This window comes from Bombus bifarius, unplaced genomic scaffold, assembly GCF_011952205.1.
Source record: "Bombus bifarius isolate JDL3187 unplaced genomic scaffold, Bbif_JDL3187 scf7180000007986, whole genome shotgun sequence".
NCBI classification, from domain to species: domain Eukaryota; kingdom Metazoa; phylum Arthropoda; class Insecta; order Hymenoptera; family Apidae; genus Bombus; species Bombus bifarius.
The window spans coordinates 1,190,036-1,216,079 of NW_022884368.1; the positions used below are offsets into that span (position 1 = coordinate 1,190,036).

The 26,044-nt window shown below is 34.6% G+C and overlaps 7 protein-coding genes across 19 annotated transcripts; 3 read left to right on the forward strand and 4 right to left on the reverse strand.

Moving 5' to 3' along the window:
• Nucleotides 1-57: 57 nt before the first annotated feature.
• LOC117205081 lies at nt 58-4,619 on the reverse strand. The gene has a single exon (XM_033443158.1). It carries the CDS (start codon nt 3,544-3,546, stop codon nt 1,414-1,416), a length of 2,133 nt encoding a protein of 710 aa, XP_033299049.1. The 5' UTR covers nt 3,547-4,619; the 3' UTR covers nt 58-1,413.
• Nucleotides 4,620-8,065: 3,446 nt separating this feature from the next.
• Nucleotides 8,066-10,189, forward strand: LOC117204978. The gene is given in 5 exon segments (XM_033442923.1): nt 8,066-8,134; nt 8,217-8,391; nt 8,743-8,842; nt 8,844-8,985; nt 9,454-10,189. Coding segments are annotated over 5 exon segments (687 nt in total). The 3' UTR covers nt 9,655-10,189.
• Nucleotides 10,190-10,207: 18 nt separating this feature from the next.
• Nucleotides 10,208-14,419, forward strand: LOC117204980. The gene is made up of 3 exons (XM_033442926.1): nt 10,208-11,551; nt 12,204-12,243; nt 12,414-14,419. The coding sequence occupies exons 1-3, from the start codon at nt 11,500-11,502 to the stop codon at nt 13,417-13,419; spliced, it is 1,098 nt and encodes a 365-aa protein (XP_033298817.1). The 5' UTR covers nt 10,208-11,499; the 3' UTR covers nt 13,420-14,419.
• A 99-nt stretch (nt 14,420-14,518) lies between these two features.
• Nucleotides 14,519-21,368, reverse strand: LOC117204981 (guanylate kinase). Of its 12 annotated transcripts, none has more exons than XM_033442936.1 (6): nt 16,165-16,498; nt 15,874-15,980; nt 15,500-15,767; nt 15,196-15,419; nt 14,981-15,088; nt 14,519-14,890 (listed from the first exon to the last, which is right to left on the reverse strand). In XM_033442936.1, the coding sequence occupies exons 2-6, from the start codon at nt 15,908-15,910 to the stop codon at nt 14,883-14,885; spliced, it is 645 nt and encodes a 214-aa protein (XP_033298827.1). In that variant the 5' UTR covers nt 15,911-15,980; nt 16,165-16,498; the 3' UTR covers nt 14,519-14,882. The 12 variants fall into 12 exon arrangements, 11 of the variants coding, with proteins under 11 accessions (XP_033298827.1, XP_033298820.1, XP_033298821.1 ...); XR_004487166.1 differs by having other exon boundaries at nt 14,716-14,890; nt 14,981-15,099; XM_033442929.1 differs by lacking the exon at nt 14,519-14,890 and adding an exon at nt 16,505-16,661 and having other exon boundaries at nt 14,897-15,088; nt 16,165-16,269.
• LOC117204979 (ribosomal protein S6 kinase alpha-2-like) lies at nt 17,574-21,629 on the reverse strand. 2 transcript variants are annotated; one of them, XM_033442924.1, is made up of 12 exons: nt 21,003-21,629; nt 20,688-20,885; nt 20,520-20,601; nt 20,120-20,280; nt 19,936-20,042; nt 19,680-19,857; nt 19,435-19,600; nt 19,202-19,357; nt 18,626-19,134; nt 18,300-18,538; nt 17,966-18,227; nt 17,574-17,890 (listed from the first exon to the last, which is right to left on the reverse strand). In XM_033442924.1, exons 1-12 carry the CDS (start codon nt 21,132-21,134, stop codon nt 17,762-17,764), a joined length of 2,319 nt encoding a protein of 772 aa, XP_033298815.1. In that variant the 5' UTR covers nt 21,135-21,629; the 3' UTR covers nt 17,574-17,761. The 2 variants fall into 2 exon arrangements, with proteins under 2 accessions (XP_033298815.1, XP_033298816.1); XM_033442925.1 differs by having other exon boundaries at nt 20,688-20,881; nt 21,003-21,144.
• Nucleotides 21,630-22,155: 526 nt separating this feature from the next.
• Nucleotides 22,156-24,317, forward strand: LOC117205028 (cyclin-K). Its single transcript, XM_033443066.1, has 8 exons — nt 22,156-22,344; nt 22,540-22,768; nt 22,857-22,988; nt 23,081-23,186; nt 23,263-23,320; nt 23,442-23,614; nt 23,687-23,833; nt 23,918-24,317. Exons 2-8 carry the CDS (start codon nt 22,550-22,552, stop codon nt 24,313-24,315), a joined length of 1,233 nt encoding a protein of 410 aa, XP_033298957.1. The 5' UTR covers nt 22,156-22,344; nt 22,540-22,549; the 3' UTR covers nt 24,316-24,317.
• A 259-nt stretch (nt 24,318-24,576) lies between these two features.
• LOC117205031 (proteasome assembly chaperone 1) lies at nt 24,577-25,684 on the reverse strand. Its single transcript, XM_033443070.1, has 5 exons — nt 25,494-25,684; nt 25,332-25,411; nt 25,098-25,261; nt 24,830-25,025; nt 24,577-24,760 (listed from the first exon to the last, which is right to left on the reverse strand). Exons 1-5 carry the CDS (start codon nt 25,589-25,591, stop codon nt 24,579-24,581), a joined length of 720 nt encoding a protein of 239 aa, XP_033298961.1. The 5' UTR covers nt 25,592-25,684; the 3' UTR covers nt 24,577-24,578.
• Between the last annotated feature and the right edge of the window lie 360 nt (nt 25,685-26,044).

The following is a 26,044-nucleotide window of genomic DNA, read 5'->3' on the forward strand; positions in this document are numbered from 1 at the left end:
TATTGATTTACTGAAATATACAGAAAAGAAAAACAAATTTTAACCTGTGATCAGTACTTTCCATCGACGTGTAGTTTTTAACGATTCTAGCCGTATTTTTACACGTTTTTACACGTAACAGAAAAAGCAAAATAAAAACAAAGCGGGTGACGGCTGTGTTCAGAAGAGTAGAACATGGAAAATGGATGCCCCACGAAGCGAGATTTATATGCATATCTTTTATAGCGCTATTTATAATTCAGTTTAACAGCTTTTACGAATTCATTTATGGAACGACAAACCGACTATCACCAGACTATTGTACCGATGTATACATGAAAATTAGAAACGAACAGTATGAGCAGTATAAAAGAATAAGCAAAATCAGTGGTGTAGGAAATTACATAAAGACTATGTTTTCTGCAAGGGTACGAGATTTTCGTTCTCTGATCGCGCTGATTTATTTCAACAGATTCAGATTCAATCGTTTCCGAGGACAACGGGAAAAAGAGTATCAGAGAAACACTCTCGTAACACAGACAGGTACAATTTAATCGCATTTAGTGGAGCATCTGCTGTGAAGAAACGAAGTACGTGCTTAGAATATTAAATCCATCGAGGTGCGACCATCGTTCGCGTGATTTTATAATAATTCTAAAACGCTTCTATTATAATTAATGCACCAAACGTCACGATATCAAATTGCATTTGACGTATTATAGCCGTGATTTACATACACTTTTAATTGCTTCTCATTAATAACGATGTACATAGAACCTCATTAGTACATCGGCTTAATTATTAATCAATCTTCACGATGCGACCTGTATAATTAATGATTCGGTTGATTAAGTCTCTTGATCGAAAGCAACGAGTGTACATTTTTTGTTTTCTTATTTCTTCGTTTATAATAGATAATAGAAAAAACAATTATCGATCTGTTTCTGTTTAAAGTAGGTCAAAAGATATTTCCTTTTATCATGTCAAGTAGATGAATGGAGACAAATAATAGATAGGATCGCTCGTGTCTCAACGACGCGAAGAAGGATTGGTTCAAGCGAAAATAACAAATCGTCGATTCGGCCGATCACCAGCTGTTCTGTTCTTAAATTTACCAGTATTCCGCCTGGAAAACCAAACAAATGGGAAAATAAGAAGCAAGTAGAAAAAATGTCAGAAATTGTTTCATCGTGGAAAAAACTGTTGGTCTACTCAAACCGTTAGTGGGATGTCAACATTGAAAATACGCGGTATAAATCCAAATAGAAAAATTCGTGTTAACTGCACGATAGTGGTAAAACTTTTTGGTTACACAACCAACAAACAAAATACATATTTTATATTTTTTCTCTGTTTCTGGTCACGAGCAATTTCTCGGTTTGAATTTTCCCCTAAAAGATATAAGTTTTGAAACGAGCATTCCTTTTGTTTATTTTAACATTTTCTTCTGCTTCGTTTCGCGATGTACAGTTCCACGAAGAACATCACGGTAGATCCAAACAGGCCAACGAACAGCAATAAGAACGTTAATAAATAATGATCCAGCGATAATCTTATCCTGCCGCTCATCCAGCTCTTCATCGCCGCCATATCCTCGTTCAATCTCCTTTTCTTTATCTTAGCTATCTTAATACGATACAACATATCATCGAACCAGAAATTAAGCAGACCCGCTTCTCTCAACCTTAACAACACGAAATCGACTTTCTCTGCGTAAGGTGAATGCAATCGTGACACGTAAGACACTCTATAATTCATCGGACATTCGTCCACCAAGTTCAATAGGGGATTTCCTTCTTTGTCGAAATAGTCGGAATCTCCGAGCTCCAACGTGTAATATCTGGTGATGGCGATTTTATCTTCGTACGCCACAATATCCTTCGTAGATCGTTGAGTGTTAATCACACGAATTCTCTGAACCAGCATCGCGTCTAGTTCGGAATCGTCCAGGAACACGTTCTTCAGATTCGCATACTTGGTGATCACGATCTTCCCAGAATCTACTACATCTTCTAGATTATGTAGTTGAGGGTAATGGAACGGTTTACTTAGGCTAGATACCAACACGCTTTGATACAGCCCATTGAGGATAAGAGCGAAAAATAGGGTGCCGAGGAGTAGAGCTCTCTGCGCTGGAATTTCGCTCGTTTGAAAGGGATAGGTAAGATGCTCGATAAAAATGATCGGTCTTTTGATGTATCGGGGAATTTCTGGTGGTTCTTTGTAATTAGATACATCAGAGGAACGATGTTCTTTGATTAGAAAATAATTTTTTATTCCACTTTTGGAAAGATACCGTGCTTGTGGTTTTCTCGTTGAACGATTAATTTCTAATCGTCGACTAGGATTGGCACATTTGTATTGACGTCGCAACGATTCGCTAATGTGTTTCGCCAACCACCACAGGAACGTAACCGTAATGTTATATGCTATTAGCAGAAACCATAAGCTCTTCTGAAACGGTAAGAAAGGCATGTAAGCCTTGGGTACCAGACCAGAATCGGGCGACACGAAGCACAGCTTGTCCTCGTACATGGCACAGGTGAACTGAAACTTTCGAAATTTGCTATAAACCTTGACGAAAAATCCGGTGATAACCATGTCCACGTTTCTAGTCTCGATGTCTGTCAACGAAGTAGCGAATGGATCATCCATGAAATCAACCTTCCTCATAGCTTTTATACGAAATGTTGCCCTCATCGCCTTCTCCAGAGCAAACGCCACGTTAGCGTCTGGTTTGCTCAATTCCAGTCTATTCCGAGTATCATATGAAACGTTCATCAGCAGAGACTCGAACACCAGCACGTTCAGGGGATAATGATTCAAGTTTTGGAAATTCTCGAATAACCTTGTATCTCTGTTCAGTCGAAGAATCTCGTCTGGATATCCCGAATTATTACCTTTTGGCGGATTTTGAAGAAGATCGTACTCGCTGGATCGCTTGGTAAGATGATTTTTCTTCAAACATGATTTGTATACCCTGCCAAAGTCATTGTTAGATCGTTTCTCGAGCGGCATGTACCTGGTCAGACATCGAAAATCATCGTCGACAACGACGATTCGATGAACGTCGTACTTTCTCCACAAGTTTGTGAAAGCCTCCGTCCAGAGCGTGGTGACTACTTTTCCAGTGAAGATAATCAAATACTGGTTTCCGGCTTTCCACAGATTCCATTGCCAATAAACGAAGATGTTAAAACTGGACAAGTCTTGAACGACGAAGATCCAAGTGAGTCGTAGCCGGCTCATCCAAGTGGCCTTCAGGGACAGATCCCTCGCCCTGACTTTGTAGGCCTCGATCGAATTCTGCCCGATATAGCTCAGCAAAAATTCGATGAAGCTCGATTGAAACTCCGGCAGTATTACGGAGAACGTGAGCGGATGAAACTCAGGGGATTGGCGAATGAAATTCAACACCAGCCTCAGGTTGTCAGTCTCCTGGCTAGATAAGGGCTTGCTCTCGATCGACGAGTAGAATTTATCGTGGTTCCGAGAGTGTTCCGCCGAAGTGGAGGATTTTAATAAAAGCAAAACACCGAGAGGGATCAGATACGTTGAATATAACATTTCTCTTCGTCTCTATCGTATTTTATATCGTATTTATTATTATTTTAACTAACGCTACACCGGAGACTTATCGTTTCCTTCCTCTTCGTCGAATATCGTAGAAAGTTTGTTATGAAAGGAAAATGGCATTAGCTGCACAACAGCTTTATAATCTCCTTGACTATTTTTAATTATTCAGGTTAAACGACACTACGTAGTTCTGCGGCTTTTAAAATTCCATCTTAATAATCTCTTGTTCGCTAGAAAAAACCATTTATTTACTATTAATACCACAGATAGAAATAATTGATTATCTCGGGAAGAAGAGAACACTCGCGTGAAAGCTAGCGCACGATAACGTCGAAGACAAAAGAATATTATCTATGCACATGCAGATGCGAGCGGTTTTAAGCTAGAACAGAGAACTGTTATGGGAATTTTAATACCACATATATGTAAATATTCATGCACCAGTTTGATAGAAATCTACAAAAATAGGAGGCTGTTCGCGAGATTGCAATCGAAAAGATGTAAAAGTTACGAGAATAACGATCAGGTTTGAGGAGTAGGAACATTGTGCTAATCGTTCGGATCGATAGCGTCCTCGGAAAGGAATATCCGAGCAGCGACCTAAAGCACTGTCGTAAATCATCCTGTTCCATGCGTAAGTAAATCAATAACGCGGCCAGTCTGCCGGACCAGTGACAGTTATTTCTCATTTTTCTGCGAAGTTGACGATACGAAAAGGTGGTGAAACGAACTGTGATCTATCATCGATCCTTTTCACGCGAGTTCTCGCAGATAACGATAGCAGAACCTAGTGTTTAGAAGAAATAAAATGGCTGGAAAACGAATTTGTCGCGAGTTAGTCCGAAGAAAAGAACTATTAGCTTCAGCTTCTTCGAAAGTTTCTGAAAAAGTTGAATAATGTATTTGAAAGTGGATAAGTAGAGCAAAATAGCCAATAGACTTTAACGTATATTATACATATGTCACCGTTCATGAATTAAGGAACAATTTGCCAATGTTAAGCGCCTCGCGTAACGTGTATCAAAATAAGCCGTGTAATAAAATCTTTGAAACATGCTGTAATTTAGTATCGAGTCAATTTTCTAGTAACTATATTGGCGATCAAAGTTAAGATTTCTTCTAAAATCTCTAACTAAGAAGGATAAATGAAGCACCGTTCTAAAACTGGTAATATAAGATTCCAAGTACAGAACATATCGCACTCCGATATTATCGCAAATCCGATATTAAAACCAAGAGTTACTGCACGATTGTTCCCCATTTTCCTAACCGTCCGATCAACTTCTTTACGTGCAAACACAATTAATTTGACTGAAAGTGAAAAACACGAGGGGGAAAAAAGAGTGGCCGGTCGTATAGATACGAACAATACAAAGCGAAAAGATCGCGGGTACAAAGTAACCATTCGATATCGCAAACACAGACTCTTCCTTTTTCTGTCCTTATCCGCTTATCCGATATCGAACGTATACGAACGGCGATTCGTCTTTCCGAAAGGAGGCAAAAAAGTAGAAAAACAACAGAATGAAAAATAAAGCGAGTACACAAAAATGAAAAGTGAGAAAGAAGTGAAACTACCGTAAGAAAAATGAATAAAAACAACGATTCTTATCAGCGAGAATACCTGGAAAATTTCGCCTCGAGGATCTAATAAAGGTAGACCGTAAAAAGGTTCGTTATCGTTCTTCTCTTCGAGTTTCACTTTCTTAACTTTCAAGTATCACCCTCGTGTCTGACTAACGCGGGTTTTCGCTACTTAAATTTCGACGAGAGCCTAGCCGCGTCGAAATATTTCATGCCATTTTCCGGCATCTACCTCCTCCTGCTGTGTTTGCCCCGAGCAAATCGAGCAAACGTTTTCATCGCAATGTGGCTCTTCCACGTCAAACGTCGAAAGTTTGACAGGTCGTTTAACTGAATATTACTCCATGCGGACGACGATGATTCGCTTTATGTACTTTTCTTCTTCGTTCCCTAATTCTTCGTAGCGTCTTGACGTTGACTTCCTAATTTGTGTAATCTCAAATTGACGTAACGATTCTTTCTTTTTTTTTTCTTTACAAATTGTTACAGACGTTTTCCGTTTGTTTCCCGTCCTTTAGGATTAATTAATTAAGACTTAATTAACACTTCGCCATTTACTCGACCTCTCTAAGAATACAGGCTTTAATTAAAGCTTACTATGGATTTTTGGTGAGAAGTTAATTAATATGTAACGAGTCGCTAGATGTCTAATACGCTTGACGACCGTATTTCGATGGAATTTCGTGTAGCAAAAGTCAAGGTTTATCGTACGATGTACACAATTAAATGCCGTGTTAATTAATACTAAAATAATAATAAAATAAAAAATCGAGGATTGTCTCAGATAAACAGGAAATCAATTAATCCGTCGATCAGAAATATTCCTTAACGCTTAAGCTTCTACCTGAAAGGATCTGACGTTTAAGTTTCCCAATAAATCTATTCCGTCGGTACGTAATAGTTATACAAGTGTCGGACGCTATGTTACTCGATAAATCAACCAAAAGCCTTTCTCAGAGAGTTCTATTGCCGTCACGCTCGAGTATGCTTGGCATTTTCCAAACGACACGGCCACTATCGCGTATGTTTCCGTTTAATCTAAACCATCGGTCACCGTGTCATCGTTAAATTGCTTCATTAAATTTTCACCAACAGCCAAGCTTCCAATATATTGGCCAGATAATATTCGAGATATGTATGTATGCGTAAATTTCGACACTCGTGCCGTTTCGCTCCGTCTTTCCCCTTTTCTCTTTTCCTCGACATGATTCGAGTCGGAGATGCGATCGCACAGATAGTCGTTGGAAACTCGAACGAGGATGATCGAAGGTAGAGAGTCAACAACACCGGAAGGTGTTCAATCAGCCAATAAGTTTTTGATCGAACGCGACGAGGCTGAATTGTCTCGAAAGACGTCGGATAAATAAGGATCCGAGTAAACAGAACGTAATTGCCTATTTCTGTAGCGTTGACGCTTCTGCGTCGCGCGTTGGTTATTTGCATTTGACGGAAAAGCGCTTAGGGATATTTGCCGTCTGACGGGCACGTCGCTCCAACGAACGTTTATCGTCGTTATTAAAAGGAATTGGAGAATTTACTTGTTTAGAAATTCGTCGACGCTGCTCAACAGTTTGCATGTGAAAGAAATTTATTTAGGCGTACGCGATCATCCGTGAAAGATGACAATGATCTATCGAATGGGTCGATCGAAGCGACAGAAATTTAATTTAAGTATCGGGGATTGTCGAGTTGTCGTCGTTCCTGGAACTATGATAATGTATAGGGTAATTTGAACGGAAGAATATCTTGCTATAGAATCGTGTAATCCTGTCTAAAATTCTAATCTACGTTCCAGACGATTCTGAAAATAGTGGTAGCTGGTTTGCAAATACCGATATCTAATTGTCAGGCTTCGATACAGTTTGCAGGGAACGTAGTTTCGTGAGACTATCGAGACGTCGAGACTAATCTCGTTTGGAACGAGATTGTGTGTGTACTTTACGGAAAACCTTGTTTCACGGAATTTTCATAAACAGTGCAAGAACTTTGCGGAACTTCGACGTTCTCTTTCCGGCGACAGCAACGGCGGAATACTGCAACGCGGTTGTTATACACGTATCGAATTTCTAGCAACGATCATGATGCAAACGCAATAAACTTCGACATAGAACGGAACAACGGGCGAATCAACGCGCGAGAATGGAGACACCAGATGTTCGAGGAAAAGTGACGCGGAGATTAGTATTCATGATGAATCTTCTTCGCTATGAGTGGAACGTAAGCGGATAGTGGCACAAGAACGGCGAATACTACGTCGATATGTGGACAGTCGAACGTCGTCTTCGCGAGAGATAAAGGTTCGTTGAAGGTGCTGTTGAATTCTTACACGTTGTTTCAGTGAAACAGCGAACAACGTTTCATCGTGTTAGCTACGATCTGCTGACGGAATTGGACGATAGGATATCACTGATCGATAGAACATCTAGAGGAAACTGCGGTGTATCAAATTCAGGATGCACTTTGCGTCCAACCACTCTCGAGTCACGAGGATTTTCATTAAAATTTGTACAATTCATTCACGAAGGCAGGCAAACATATAATATCCGGAATACCGAAATATCACTGAAAACCGATTAATTGGAAGAAAGTAATAAAACGTGAAATGTACCTATATGGAAATTTCATGCGATCGAGTTTCAAATGTCAAGAGTAGGGCGCAAAGGAAGAGTACATGCACGATCGGTCAAAGCTTTGAGCGAACGTAACCGATTGCAAGAATTTTTTTTTCCTAACGACCAACTATTTTCGTATAAAATAAAAAGCATAATTTAAAATATAGTTAAAAAGCCGGTCTGATGTAATCTAGTAGAGATGAAACGCATACCATTTATGTTTAATTCATCGTCATTTGAATAACAGATGCAGCGCAGGCCACACGTGGTGTCCTATAATCGTTTAGCATTTTAATAGATACGCCGATTTCAGTATGGAGACAATTGGAAAGCGTGGATGGGACGTGAAAAAGATGGATGCTGTGTTCGTTGTCGACGCTGACGTATCGACGCGCCGTCAATTTCAATAGGTACCGATTCAACGTGAGCATTTTCGATCAGGAACAAGAGGGGCTGAAATTTCAGGACAGAATAAATCCAGATTCGACCTACGTTTACTCCAGAGAATATGGAAGCCTGGGCGGAATTCTCCTGGGGGTACTGGCGAAAAAACTGAACTTCACGGTGAACGTGATCGAACCGAATACGAACGGCAGACACGGCCATCGGATGGAGAACGACACGTTCAGCGAAACTGTAGGTAATCGTCGCAAACGAAAACCACAAGAGAAAAACGTGTTAAGTCACGATTTTCTTCGCTCGTAGGGCAAATCTTCTAAAATTCAATAAGTTGTCAATTATCTTCGAGACTGTGTTTTTATTGCATCTTGGAATTACATATATATTTTCCTATATCTTTGAATATTTCGAGCGTTAGTAAGACAAAGAAGGATTCTACATTTTTTTTTCATAGAAAAAGTTGTTATCGTTCGCTTGAAAAATTCTTATTGTTAATTCACGGTACCCTTGATCGCCTTAATTCAACGTTAAAAAAAATTATCTTTATAAATTACTCGATTAACGCGATGCAACGATTGATTTTTCCATCAAGGAATTTCTACCACATTTTCCGCCGTTTCGGGTGACGTGGCGAACCGCAGGGTGGTTGCCTCGTTCTTCGTCTAAAAGTATGTAGACAACATGAGCAACATAGTTTACCAATAGGACAGACTTCGACCGGGTTTGCGCGATCGCTCCCAAAGCAACCAACGTACCAAAGGATCTGAGAATGTTCTACATCTTCTACAACTCGTCTGTGTGGCTGTGCAGGATGCTGTCGTACATGGTAGAGTTTTGACATGGAACTACGTGTAAGTACCTCGGCCCAAGTTTCGCCTCCTTCAAATTGTCGTACTCGTTGATGAAACGTTATCAGACGCCTTTCCTTCAAATTTCTCCTCTTCCTGTTTGTCAGTTTGATTCTTCTGGCTGTGGAATTTATGTCACTTCTTGCTACGAGTGGAATTACTTTCCTCGAGAGATTCGTTTCTTAATTGCTATTAGCGAACAGCATTGGTAAATTATCTTTACAAAGCTTCGTATTCTCAGAATCCTCGTATTCTACGAAAGAAGGAGCGCAAAAGATTCGGCAAAAACTTTCAGGTACTCTGGAACTACGTTATGTGATTTATCAATGTTTTTGTCAAGTTTATCATCTAGAAGATAGATAAAAAGAAGCTCTAGAAGAGGACGAATTCCGTGAAGACGATGGAAACTCCGCGATATCACGAGAAATATACCTTTATCTGGAAAAGATTGACGATCAATGGAGCGCTGTATCTTTTATATTGCAACTGATCATCCAATTTCATTACCTTCCACTGCTACTGGAAGATACCTTTCGCCAGACATACTTTACCGTGATATAACGCTAATGAGAATGTTCAATGGCATCCTATACGAGTGTTTGATAACAGATATGTTCTACAGCGAAATTAACGATTTATTAACAGAACTGGATTGAGACTCGTCTGAATTGCCAATAGAATTTCTTTTATACGATACAGTGGACTTATTTGGTTGCAGTGATGATCGTCGCTTGAATCCAATATTAAAAAGATTACAAAAGAACATGGTACGTATTTCCAACGTTATTAGAATGTCGCCATTCGGTTTAATATCTTCCTTTGGTAAACGAATCTTTCGGAGATAAAACTGAAACTCGTATGCTGCACCGCGTCTTACAACATCCAGGTATACTCTTTTTATATGTTCACCGTGACTCGTATTCTTAAAATTAAAGTTTCCCGAATTATCGTCTACGTTTTCTACATTTCAGCCAAGTTCCATGTAGCTCGCCTTCTATCGGGCAATTTGTTTCATCGCGCAATGATCAATATCATGATCGATGGATTCAATCACCCAGACCTTGCAACGTTATGGAGGACACACCCTGTATTAGATAGCATCTTGAGGATGAAGATGAACTTTTAAAATATCGACGAGGACGAGAAGCAAACTATCGCGGCGTTTCGGTTGAACACGGCTTGAAGATCGGTTTCTTCATCACAGGGTTATCCATCGTTATCTTTTTTTAACGAAAATGGATGGTTCGAATTATGGTAGAAAAAAATGAAGAAAAAATTCTATTATTAAATAATTTTCACGCTACTCGTCTGAATAACCACATGACGTGCCTCGCTTATACTTTAAATTGAACATATTGTTTAGTTTGATTTACTTGTAGTTGAAAGGAACAAGAGGATAATGAGAGAATTTTGTAACAATTTGCGTAGCATTAATTAAAATGGCAATTCAGATAAAAATAGGCAAACGGATGTTCCCATTGAAAATTTTCCACTGGAGCAATTCGTTTCTTTTGCCATGAAAACCATCGAATGGACCTATATGATCAATCTAGAAATTGCAGAACGATACGATATGAGATATCGTAGGTATCGTACGACCTCGAAAGTACGACCAATTTGGCAGATCTCACGCAACCTCGTTGAACAATCGATTTAAACAATTTTTTGTGTCGCGCCAGCGCCGTTGCTCGTTATACTACGTTTTTCACGCGATAATTAAACGTCACTTCTGTTTTATAAACGGCACGCGTTATAATAGCACGCGTGTTCCAAAAAATTGGCGAAATAACAAGTTTTATCGTGGAAAATAGCAAAACGAAATTGAGCTGGTAAAGATGAAACAACTGGGAACAATAATAAAAAATTCAACGATACTTTCACTCGTTGGAACTAATGCCTCTTGTTCTTTTCATCCTTCGTCGCAATTATAGAAATTAAACATCGCGTTATACAGATCGATTATATTGATCTTTAAGCAGGTTCATATGTTTAGAAATTTATTCGAACCTTTAAATATCGCAGCGAATATCATTTAGCTAAAATTGTACCAAAGCCGCTACCAAATTTTTACGATTCAAGTTACCATTGTCATATCTGGAACTTAATTTAATATCAGTATAATATCAATTACTACAGGGGAAGGTTGTCTTACATCGTTTACAAGATATTAAACTTGAAGAATCAACGAATTACACGAGCAAATTACGACACTTCTCGCCGTTGCGTCGCATCACGTCGGTGGTATTCGAATGACCGATTCTGGCGGAATCATCGAAAAAATTCCGAGTCAACAAGCTAATGTTTCATGCGCGATGTTATGGAGACACGGGAGCAGTAGATCACAGTCTTTCAAGATTTCCAGTCATCTCTATCCCTCTGTATACGTGAATTAGTCAGCGAGACCCGAAGGAAATGGTGGTTTATTTTAGGCATATCTGAAAATACGCGCACACGTCCCATCGTAGAGACTCAGTTGCTTGTCGTTGCCTCGCAATAGGATCATGGCTCTAAAACGGAGTCTACTTTCAATTACAGTGATAACGATTTCCATCGGTATGTATCTTTTTCATTTTCGCCTTTTCTTCTTCTCACTCTTACCATTTTAGAATGAACGCCGATAAGCAAAGAAAGCTTCTCGAAAAATATATATATAGTCAGATATAGTCGAAATTAATAATAAAGAAAAAATTAATAATAAAGAGTAATAAAAGAATTGGCGATATTTGTCAAAAAGTGATTAGCGGTGAAAAACGTTGAATCGCGAACAAAGCAAATCGTGTAAGCGATAGGCGATGATGCCATTTTGTGTTTGGCACCGTACGAAATTCATTAAAGTTACGCACGAATACGAAAAGGGAACGAACGAAGAAGAGCTTTTACAGAAACAACGAACGCGCGCACAGTACATTTCGGATTTGTAAATTTCTAATGAAGTTTATTTTAATTACGTGTTTAATAACAGTTTCGGAACGTTTTCATCGCCGCGCTTAAACGAGTCCAGAACCTGGAGAAATTTATTTTGTAAGAAAGCAGAGAGCCTGGTTCAAAGAATTCGTTTAAGAAACTCGTTTAAAAAGGCAACAATGACGATTAGATCAACCAACGTTCTCAACTTTTCCTTTGCCGCTGGCTGCTTTTATTATTTCGATTTTCAAAAATTCACGATACAATTACCACGAACTAATTACGTTTTCTTTTCCGTCAGGTGTATCGCCGATCTTCACGTGGAACCCCGATATTCACCGGTAAGTAATTGAACTTTTCTTTCAATTTTCCAATTAGCGCGTATTATTAAAAAATAAAGTCAGCTTTTCTTCTAAACTCGATTATATCTTGCTCGATAAAAGCGTTCCTCAGAATGTTTGATCAAAGTTTAATCGAAGTCATTTTTGTTAACTGCATATTTTGCTCCAAGCTACGAGAGCTACGATCTCGAAAAAGGTCCGGTCTTCTACGAAGCCTACTATCCAGACACCAACGAGGAACCTCGCAGCAACTATCAACAAAAACGTTATTTCGATCAAGGAGCCGTTTTGGAGAAAACCTATCAAGTACCTTCTGAACGTCTCACGTATCCGGCAAACAATATTCAAGTGGATAATTATGAAAACAGAGCCAACACCATCCTCCAAAACGACGATCGTTTCTTTCTTGAAACGAACACGCAACCTCTGGACGTAAAAGAAATCTCGAAGCTGGCTAGAAGAGCGATTTCCCGGGATTTGGAAAACTGGAACACTCTTGAGGATTATTTGGATCGCGCCAAATACCAAGATCTCGTGTTTCGTCGTCGAATCGTCGTGCCTGACGGCCTCGTGCCGAACTTGCCAGATTCTTTGAAGGAACAACGTGACTTGAGAAGAGATCTGTACGAAGAAATTCGAGAAGAACCTTTAGCCTTACCCAGTCGCATCGAATCAACCGAAGATCAAAGAGATTCGATCAGAAGATTGGCCGCTCGTGATCTTGCTGACAGAGATTCTTTGGGATCGCTGAAATCGATTCGATACGAGGATCAACCGACACGAGAACAGAAAGTGATACAGGCAGTGAGAACGAGTCAGATAAATGTGCCATTAACGAGAGATACGAATCCATCGGATTCGAGATCGATTACAAATGAATATCCAACGGAGAACATCTTTGCACCGCGACCTCAGGTGATCAATTACATTTTTTCCAGGAAACCGGAAATAACTACGGAGAATAAGGTTCGAAACTTGCCTGAAACGAAGGAAACTAGTGAACTTATGCCCAGGAATTACGGAGATAATCTGATTCAGGATGAAATGAAAAAAACAACAGAGGATAAAGATGTAAAAGTGACGTCCATCGAAGTTAGCGAAGTACCTAGACATAAAACTCGTCACCATCACGGGGAATGGCCAAGGCGCGACTATTCTCGCCGTCATCAGTCCTAAAATTTATCATTTTCACGTATATTTTACTCTAAAGGAAGATAGAATTGATTGATCGTTGATTTCGAGATAAATTTTAAAGGGAGTTCAAAAGGAACAATATTTTGTTTTCAGTATCGCATACGGTTGAAATATTTATTCGATATATTACGATACAACAATGATACAATTTTCTTTAACAATGCATAGATATTTCGCTACGCCTTGTTCATTCAAACGTCGCTTTATCGTTATATTTATGTAACCATACACACGTACTAACAAGTAAGCGATAACACCCCGTATATAGGAAAATATGTAATTTCTTCCGCGCTCGTGGAAGCAACAACATGCTGATATTCGATAAATAAAATGTTTCATATTCATATCTTGTACCATGTACAAATGTGACGTGTAAGAAACAGATAAACGATACATAATTGTAAGAATTTCGAAAATTTCGTCGATTTTTATCTAACATAAAAATATATTTATTTCGAATATAATTTTTCGAAAATATTTGCAAATAAATAAAACGTGTGAAATATGTCTATTCGATGATGAATGCTCTTAAAGGGATGTTTGTGTAATGCCTTTCCCTTCTGATAAATCGGCAATACGATACATTCAAGTGTAATTGAATTTATGAATGAATCTCGATTTGTGCAGTGAGTATACGATGTTTGACAAGGACAAAACCACAAGTACTTTATAAGTAATCTACACTATTGGAACACAACTTCGTCTGGTGAATAGTCTCAGTTAGCTACATCTAAAACATTATAGTTAATTCTTCAGTTTTCTTTTTAGATATCTAGCCTGTAGTAAAGTTCCGTCTTCGCATAAATTGACTGTCCTTTGTATACATTCGGCAAGATATCATTACTCTAAAATAATTTGACACTTGCACACATTCTATGTGCATTAAAGCACTAGAGTATTGCACTGAATCGATCTATAAGTTACTATTATGTAAATACTGTACAATGTTTTTCCTATTCAAGTCGAAGTAAAAGTATATACAGAACTGTAAAAGAAACTACAAAAATAACTTAACGAGTCTCTGTTACTTGACATATACTTAGTCTCTTTAAGTATTGGATAGAAACAAATTGTATGAACATTCTGCATATCCTTGTTTCCTTATTCATAGTTTTACTTTAAACTATACATTTGTAATCCTTGCTTTAGAATGCCTTTAAAGTGACATTAATCTGAATTTTTACATTAGTACCATGCATGTAACAAGCTTGAAGCATGTATACCTATATTTACTCTTGCAATATTAAGATTTATTTAGCATTGTATAAAATTATTTGCATAAATTTATTCTTTGATCTAGTAATCCGATCCTTGGACATAAGTTAATCATGCACTTCATCGTGTAATAATTATCTATTATTATAATTTACACAATAATATATAAAAATAATTATAATTTATGATTTATGATTTTAAAGAATAATATATCTTTAAGAGGCATATGTTTAACGTCCTGTAAAGTATTAGAAACACAAATATAAATATACATAACAATTATATGGATAATAATTAACATATAATACATAAGCGCTGTTTATTATACCTGCATCACCTTGCTTTAGATTTGACATCAAAAAGTCTCTTAGTTTTTCATATGCCTTAGAAACATTGTCATTTTCAATCACTATGTCAAAATTACCAGGCTTTTCTCCTAAAATAATTCTGAAGTATATATATATATTTCCTCATCTAACATAAAAAAACATAGTAAACGTATCCCAGTTTTTAACAAAGCAATAAATTAATTATAATACTTACCATATTCTATCTCTAGCCTAGCAATGGATAATCTCCGTTGCAAAGCATCTTCTGTTTCTGTTTTCCTAGCTCTTAATCTTTTCTCCAATTCTTCGATAGATGGTGCTTTAATAAATATATACAATGGATCCAAAGAACTTTGTTTTATTTGTTTTACACCTTGCACTTCAACATCTAATACGCAAATTTTACCTGCTTTTTGTACTTCTTCTACTGCACGTTTACTAAAAATATTGAAAAAGATTTATGTATAATCAATAAAATCTATTATTGCATCTTTTATTTAAATAAATTTGATTTTTACCTAGTACCATACATATTCCCACTGAATGTAGCAGTTTCAAGAAATTCATCCTGTTCTATTTGTTTTTGCATCTTATCTTTAGTAGTAAAATGATAATGTTTCCCATCTTCCTCGCCTGGTCTAGGACTTCTAGTGGTATGAGACACAGAATAACCAAATGTATCTGGAAATTCTTCAAAAAGCTTTTTTAAAAGCGTACTTTTTCCACTTCCTGAAGGACCACACAAAACTAATGGACGTGAGCCTTTATGAAACATATTACAAGCACCTAAAAATGAATGTAATATTGTTACGGAACAATTTATCACAATAAAAATTCACAATAAAAGATAAAACTTGAGTTTTTAATTTGAATAGATTCAATCACTTCATACCTAATGCTAATGTTCTAAAACATGAGAGTGATGCCATACTCTTACGTATTTATAATTCAATTAATTTTCACACAATTGAAGAGAACGTGTAAGTGCAGGCATATCTACTGTTGTATTTACGATGAATTTAATACAAATCGATGAAAGATACGGTAGACCAAAAACACCGAAAACATTATTAATTAATAGTACAATTAGAACAGAAATAAGCGTGTAAAATAAAACGAAAAATCATTATAGGTAATCACTGTCATATTATTATTTTTGCAATATATTGAGATTCTTACAAACCATGGAACGATAATTAACGTGTGGTATCTTCGGAATATTGATTTCTTGAAGGAAAATGTGTCGTAATTGTGCAACTTACTTAATAGAAAAAGTTGATCGGATGCACTGAAAAATAAAAGCTACAATATTTAAATGCTTTCATCCAAAAATTTTTTCAGAATCTTATTTACTGCAATTAATATATGTACATCTTCAATTTTCATTAATCACGTTGAATAAAAAGTGAGATCAATGCATAAAACTGACTTCGTTAAGGGTATCACAATCACTGTCTCTCGTGTATTCTTCTTTATTTCAATGAACAAATAAGAAATTCGACGAATATTGAATATTGTCTCACCTTTATAGATATAGAAATTTTAAAAAACATATAATATAGTAGTAAGAACTATTAAAAAATATGATAACAGCTCTTAGCAAAGTAAAGCACGAAAGTCCGCAGTCGGACAAACAGCTACCACGTTTTCGTTTAATAATGGGCGTCTGCGCGTACACCGCCGCATTGTGAATTAAGAACATCTTATACGTATGTATGCACATAGTATACAATACGTGATTCGTATAAACTATACACATTTTCAAGATATATATATATCTGTGATAAGAGAAATATGCAATATGTTTTTTCTTTATTATATACTTATGAATTTACTTCTTTATATGTTATACAAATAATTTTTCACACGATTTAAAACGTACAAATTCTATTTTTATCTTTTTATTTAACAAGATACGCAATTAATCTTACTATGAAATGAGGGGAATAATTAAAAAAATGGTTTGTTTATTTTACTAATGCATCTAAAATAATATATAATGCATCTAAAAATTATTGCATTTGAAAATGAACTTTTCGTATATAATAATACCTCTTATTTTGATAATAAACACGAATTATATTTGCGTTTGAATATTTATTATAAATCATACTTATTTGTATACTTGCCATAATTTTCTAAGAAATAAGATTATCATTGTTGAATATTAGTTACGTAAGTATTTATCCGAGTATATTCCGATTAAAAATAGAATGTGAAACTTAAAAATCAACTACTTAATCATTTTAACTATGGTTAAGTAAAACATACTTTATTATATACAATTAATGTTTAACAAATAAAAATATTGATCAAAAATTAAAATAGATATATACTTCATTTTTACATTTTATTAAATATATATATATAGATTTTTTTCATAAATTTATATTATTATTATAGTTTATATTATTTTTAATATTGAAATGGTAGTCATGTACAATACAGATTATAAGATTTAAAATTTCTCTGATATTCCATTCTTATATTATATTTAAATCGAAAATATGGTTTTAAACACACATTTTCTATTCTATACACATACACAAATTTTAACCAGGATAGAGATGATTTTAATGATGCAAGTTATATGAATAACAGAACAATAAAGAATAATTTTTATAAAATTGATACATACTAGCTACATTTGAACATTGCACAAATAATACTAGATTTATGTCGACAAAAAATATAGTCTTTTCATATACGTAATCACATACATAATTCGTAATTTTTCGTATCTTGCCTTTACTTTTTGACAAAATAGAAACACAGTTGTTTCAAACTTCGGTAGGACCAGTAGGCTTGGCTTGTGTTCTTCGTCGTGCCAATGCAGACATGACAACAGGTCCGATATGAGGCGACCTTGGACTGCTAGACATCGCTCTATATGTTGCCGTTACTGCTCTCTAAAGATATGTTCAATTTATGCTATTAATTTAGTCATGATTACTTGAAATGTTTCTGAAGAAAATATTATATACCTTTAGGCTATGTGGATCCTTAGAACTATCAGGTAATACTTTCTGTGGAAGACGATGACGATTAGCAATCCACGAATATTTTAGTATGGCAGCTGCAGTAGGCCTCCGATTAGGATCAACGTGTAACATTTTTTTAACTAGATCTTTAGCTTCATTCGAAATTTGATGCCATATTCCACTTTCAACGTCAATGTAGCCGAGACCAATACGATCTAATATATCTCTTGCACTATCACCGGGAGTATTACGAAATGGTGTATATCTAAAATATAGAAATGTAATCTAGTATTTAATATACATATTTTTCAAATTTTATGTAATCAGATTTAATTACCCAGCCAACATAATGTATAACAAAACACCAAGTGACCAGATATCACACGCTGCATCATATCCTTGGCGTTTTAACACTTCCGGTGCTACAAAATTTGCAGTATAACAAGGCGTCATTAACAAACCATTTTCCGCTCGTAACTGTTTTGCGAAACCAAGATCGCATAAACAAAGTGTCGATGGATCACCCCCCGACTTCGAATACAATATATTAGATGGCTTTAAGTCTCTATGAACAACCTATTGATTACGTAAATCGAAATTAATCAATAAATTCAACATGGTAGAATACAAAACGTAAGAGATGATGACTAAATAGATAATTACTCCATTTTCATGAAGATAATTGACTACGCTAACTATTGTGTACATCACTTCAGCTGCTTCTTTTTCTGTGAGATTACGTCTTTGTAGTAACCGATCAAGTAGTTCTCCACCACGCAATAATTCGAGTACAAGATAAGCTCGTTTATCATCTTCATGAACAGCTCTCAAAGTTACAATGTGCGGGTGCCTTCCATATCGGAGCAAAATTTCTATTTCTTCTGTAGGATCTCTTTTTGATTTCTCAATTACCTTCACAGCATACTCTGCTTTGGAAGCTTTATGAACAGCTAAATAAACAGTACTGTAGCTTCCTTTACCAATTTCTTGTTTAAGCTCATATTCATCACTCACGGAGATAGGGCTCACATAAGTTGGGAAAGTTGCGCTAAGGCTATCACAGTTTTTATATTCAGGGATTTTCACGTGATCCTCAAGAAGGCACGGCGCGACAAAGCTAAATCCACGGAACAATTCGTGAGCATTAGCACTTGGTGGTACCCCAGGAGAATCTAAAATATTATAATAACTTTACTCATTTAGAACATAAATTATACAGAATTAAGTAATTCACGTTACCTTTAGGCGTTTTACATGTAAATTCACTATCAAAACAAAATGTATCATCTTCTTGACTAACAGCTGGTTTAAAAGGCGGTTTTATTTCTTTTCTGTAAAGCGCATCCCAATCGGTTTTTGCAAAGAACACATGGTTTTTTATCTCTTCTATTCCGCCTTAAATAAATGAAAATAATAAATGAATATAGCATAATAGCTATTTTTGTATTTTAAAGAACACTACAAATAAGTACCAAATCCCAGTCTGTTTGCAGGGTTTCTTTTAAACAATACTTTAAGGAGTAATTGTGCTTCTGGTGAAATATTATGTGGCATTCCGAGTTTTCCTTTTGTTATCTGTGTCATTGTTTCTTTGCGATTTGCTCCTTGAAATGGAAGAGCTCCAGTCAACATTTCAAACTGAAAGTTAAGAATTTGTTTAAATACAATCTGATGTATATATGTATATGTGTCGTCATATCATTTATATGCAAGTAACCATAAGAACACCAAAACTCCACCAATCTGCAGCAAATGAATGTCCTCTCCTATCCACAATTTCAGGTGCCATATATTCTATAGTACCACAAAACGAGTATGCTTTACAATCGTCTAAAGGCTGCTTACTTAGACCAAAGTCGGTTAAAGCAATATGACCTTCAGTATCAAGCAAAATACTGTCATAAACAAAATGAATATTAAGATTTATATAGCTTTATAATGGTTGAATTATTGACAAATGATATAATACAAACTTTTCTGGTTTGAGATCTCTATAAATAATTCCAAGCTTATGTATGTGACCCAATGCAAGAGCAAGTTCAGCTAAATAAAATTTTACATCATCTTCAGTAAACATTACCTAGAGCAATAATTATAAAAGTGGATCAATACAGCCGTAAAAATATCATAAAATTACTAATACTGTAAACTGTATACCTCTTTAACTAATCTTGAAAATAAATCGCCACCTCTTAAAAAGTCTAAAATTAAGTAGAGTTTGCCCTCTGTTTGGAATGCATAATGTAGTCGCACAATGAATGGGTGTTCAACATCTACCAGTATATTCCTCTCCATTTTTGTTCTAACTCTGTCCCGAACTGAGATAATATTGATATATTAAACCACTTTAAAAAGAAAAAGAAATAATTTTCAATATAAGAGGAATTGCTCTGAAAATTCTTTTTATAAATTTTAATAAAAAAAATAAAATATGTACACAGCAATAAAAAGATCTTTGTATTTCATAATTAAAATCAATGTTTTGTTACAACAGTCCTCATTTTTTAAAACCTTCAGAGCTACCCTCGTACTTGTATATATTTAACTTATTAAGCACCTTTCAATGTTGCCTTTTTTAATACCTTCATAGCATAAATTGTCCCACTATCTTTTCCAACTACCTTTCTCACAAGGAATACCTGGATTAACACAAGAATTTTTATTATTGAATAATTACACTTGATTATATCTCAAATTATTTTTCATTCATTATAATGTTCAATACTTTGCCAAAAGACCCTTGACCCAGAACTTTAAGCAGTTCAAATTGAGATGGATCTGCTTTTTCATGTCCATCCCTTACTATTTCTCGTACTTCTATTTCATGTGTCTCAGAACAACCATTTGAAGGTGGTTCAACTACATTTTCTTGAGTTATTACTACTTCCTCTTGGGATTCTGATGGAAGTATATCTACATCTTGCTGAAAAATTAAATTGGTTACAATGCACAAATTTACAATTGTAATACAGAATTAATAACACGTAATTAACTCATTTTTAACACTAATCGATGTATTTAACAAATATAAAAATACTACCTTTTCAGTCACATGTTGCTCAGACCAAGGAACTGTCAAATTCGCCAACGGCATTATATTCGACGTTGTGTTATTATCTGTGAAATTGTAGATGTTATGTTTGTAAAATATTCTTGCGTGCGCGGTCGTCATAAATTAACGTTTAGTTATGTTACAAGAGCGCGACGTAGATCACCCTCAAAATGTAATACGTTACGGGTATTCGCGGTAAATTGATAGACGCATCTATGACATATACTCTGGTACTTATTGACCACAGATAACGCGTTAAACCGCTAATATGTACTAGAAACCGATGTTTCAATGTTTTGTATAACGACTGTCCTTTTTACGCTTCTGTATTGTTGGTCTAAGAAGTCACCTTTATATGTACTTTATTGATTTGTCAACAAACAAAGCAAAATAGATTGGGAAATGTATTTGTAAGATATAGATAATATATAATGCAATAACAGTATATTCAAACAAACATGAAGGAAGAAAAAAAAATACAATTGTTTTATAACTAAATTTAAATTCTTTTACTAAAAATTGTACTTCATTTTTTAATGAAATAAAATCGATGTATAAAGCATTCATTCTATATATTGAAAGACACATTCACATGAAACATCCCTGGCGCCTAACAAGTGACGCAATTTTATATAAAATATATATTTCTCTCTTCTAGATACAGATGTCGAACTGCGAGCTAAAAAAGTTCACTTCCGCTAAAAGAACTCTGGGCGGGAAGAGAAGAAAATTCAAACTTCCATACTTCTGGAAAAGAGCGGCACTCCCTTTTTCAGAGTAAAGGGTCACCCTTAGTCCAAAGTGTGTAATACAGTATAATATAATTCTAGAGATTTTTCAGTACAAATAAGCCTAAGTTAAGATATATATATTCACACACATACACACACATACACAAAATACATAAGTATAGTATAGTATAGTAAAGACTCGTTAAGAATAAGTATTAATAATTGAATAACTACTTATGAGAATAAAATGATTTATACGTAGATTTCACACATAAAACGAAACGAATAATATTTCTGTTATTATTAATTTTAAATTTTAAAATAATTCTTTATAGTCCCTATAGTAGTATAGTGCATGCGCTACCACTTAGCAAGTGATACAGCCAGGCATGCGCAACTTCACGCAAAATGGTTTCATATTGTTCATTTCTTACGTACTTCGTATTACGTGGAGGTGTAGAGCTCTTTTGTTTATTATAGACAATTCAAACGGGTTAATATAGATAGTATATATAATATAATACATAACGCAATATTGCATATAATAAAAAACATCTAAGCAAGTGAAAGAAAGAGAACACCTTAAACATTAAACATCGGTAAGTACCCTAACCTACTGTAAAGTTTATGGAATAGTAAAATTTTTAGAAATTTCTTTGTGTAACAATAATTACTAAATTATCATTTATGTAAACTTATATTCAGTATAGAAAAGATTTATTCTAATATGATATAACCTTAGTGAAGTGTTATTATTTATATAAAGTTTTCTTATGTATGTTATTCTTTTTAAGTGCAATAAAAATGCCATGCTGGTATTATGAGAAGAAAGAACTACGAAATACACCATCCATTCAAGATGGAATTGATTATGAAACAGAATGCAGATATAGGAAAGAAGGGGCCAGATTTATTATAGACACAGGAACCAAAATGGATTTAGGATACAATACAATGGCAACTGGAGTTGTTTATTTTCATAGATTCTATATGTTTCATTCATTTAAAAACTTCCCAAGATATGTAAGTATTTAATAATAAATATTAATTTCTTTTTTATCGATTTGAGAAAAATAAATAAATGTTTTGTTATTTTTTAAATCTCGTATAGGTAACTGCGTGCTGTTGTTTATTATTAGCAGGCAAAGTAGAAGAAACTCCAAAAAAATGCAAAGATATAATTAAGACTGCAAAGTCTTTATTAACTGAACAGAAATTAATGACCTTTGGAGAAGATCCAAAGGTAAATCAATAAACTATATAGTTATTATTATTATTAAGGATATATATCCTTGAAATGTAATTTATAAAATAATCTTTTTATAAATTTTCTAGGAGGAGGTCATAACGTTAGAAAGAATTTTACTACAAACTATAAAGTTTGATTTGCAAGTTGAACATCCATACAGCTACTTGCTAAAATATGCAAAATGCCTTAAAGGTATTAAAATAAATTTTATGAATTTAATAAATAATATATTAAGCAGCATAATAAAAGCATCAATGATATTTTGCAGGTGATAAAAATAAATTGCAGAAGATGGTTCAAATGGCTTGGACATTTGTTAACGACAGGTATCGTTATATATATATATTATATATATTATATATATATATATATATATAATAGTGTATTCTTATTACTTTTAAATCGATTTAAAAAGTTTATATAATCTTTATTCCTTTTCCTTTATAGTTTGTGTACAACATTGTCATTGCAGTGGGAACCAGAAATTATTGCTGTTGCTCTCATGTATTTGGCAGGGAAGCTTAGCAAATTTGAAGTGGTAGATTGGAATGGAAGATTACCAAAACATTTACGTTGGTGGGATATGTTTGTTGAGGACGTTACTATGGATCTTCTAGAAGGTAACCTAATAAGAAACCATTTTTTAGAATATATCAATATGGAAAGTAAGTACATCTGATTTATTTTTTCAGATATATGTCATCAAGTATTAGATTTGTATTCACAAGCAAATAACACAAAGCCGCCAGATTCACCACCTTTAACACCATCTAATGAGCCTTGTAGAGATAGAGCTATAACAGCACCTTCCACAGAATCAACATCTACTACACCAAATGGTATATACATGAAAATTGTCTTATTTGTGATGAAAAATTGTCTTATTTGTGATGAAAAATTGTCTTATTAATATCAAATTATAGTTACACCAGGAAAGGCTACTAAAGTTGAAGCAGTTGCAGTCTCTGCAAATGGATGCTTAACTACAGATACCACAGATGCAATAAAACCAATGGATGTGCCAACGCATTTTCAAACATATCCAACCAATTTTGCACATAGTAATATCAATTATCCTCCAGCGTTTCCTCCAGCAAATGTTTCCGTACCCCCACCTTCTGTAAATACAATGAATCACATTGTCCCACCAATGCATCATATGGGTTCCTCCGGTACCATTAGACCTGCACCACCTACATCTACTACAACACCAACACCGTTTCAACCATATCCTTATCCTACAAACGCGTCATACTTCCCTCCAAATAATCCAGTACCTCCAGCACCTACACCGCGTACGTATTATCCACCACAACCTTAACACATACAAATTTATAAGATCATATATGTAATGTTTGCTTGTGTGTAAACGCCATTATTGCAATTGAAGTTAATGTTATCAGAGATAATAGTTAAATCTTATCTTGTAAGCTGTCTTGTAAATATTGTAAATATGTAAGGTTTACAATTAACAGTAATATTTAATTATAAAGTTTTTATATTATTAATATTTACGTGTTTCAATTCTTAATTTAAATAAGAAAATATAAATACAAAACTTCTAAGGGAAAATCAGTCAAAGTTTTACATGTAAAGGTTGCCTTTATTAAAAAAGTTTTTTCCAGAAAATGTAACAGTATGCAATGGTGCATAATTTGCTAATAATTTTAAAAGCGGTTCTGCAGATAATGAGTCCAATACAATACTGTCTGTATATAAAACATACAAAACTGCAGGTAGTTCCATAATTTGAGCATATGACAATACTGAAACATATGTATGTTTATTAATAAACTTTCACCCGAAGATATAGTTTGTATTATTTGAATATTAACCTCCTGCTGTTACTCCATATATAATATTTGGCTGCTCTAAGTATGGCTCTTTCGATTTGCAAATATTCTCCCCACTTTTTGTAGTCAACATCCTTAAGAAAGAAGGTACTGCTGGTATATCCTTCTTCTTGAAATTTGATATATGACAACATGTTATACAAATTATACTTTTTGCACTTGATATAATATCACCCATCTAATAAATTTAATAAAATTAATGCAAATTACTAGAATTATATACTTTATAATTTAAGTTAAATTTTCTTACCTCTTCGACAAATTTGCCTGACAATTTCACATCAAAATGTGGAGATACAATACCTAAATAAATATCATTAGTAACTTGATAAGTTGTATATATCTTTTTTTGTTTTTCATCTTCCACGAAACATACTTCTTCTGAGTTTGGGCACAAACACTCTTTTACAAAATCTACAATATCATTAAAACTACTTATAATACGATCAAAATATTACCGATTAATTAAATTAGTATATATTACCGATTAACATTTCACCTTCAATTACAATTAAAGTATCAATGCTGGATGGTTTTGTCTTTAACCAATGAACAAAAAATTCGCTGAAATATATTCCAAAAAGTATTTGAGACACTTTTGAAACACTTAACTTGAGAGGTTATGTTTAACTAAAATAAAACTTACGGTTGATTAACTGAACAATCAGTAGCTTTATTTTCCTCTTCATCGTCCCAAAACGCTCGTGAGACTGGAAATACTACTTCACCGAAAAAACTTGCCATTTTATCAACAAAGTTAATAGAAACCACTGTAAAACATCTGTTTGTAAGAGAATATTTTTATTGCTGTGTCACAGGTCACAGCCACACTAGGCAACCTTGGAAAAAATTATACAGTCGATTGCATTTCAAAACATTAAATTTTGGATGCAATTAAAAACAAATATTCCTTATATAATTTTAACGCAGCTATTAGAAAATTATTTATTTGTCAATTGTACATTTCTGTATAAAAAGTATAAAAATTCTTACTTCAATTTGTTCATTATATCATGTTTTGTCTTTACATCATATAATTGTCTTTATAATAGAAATATACTTTATATTACATATATTTATATCAACAATGTCTCTTAATTATGTATAAAATGTACTGTTTTGATAATCACACTTTGTTCATTGCTTTAAAGAATTAAAGAAATGACATGCTTAAATTTAGTGCTTAATGTTATACAA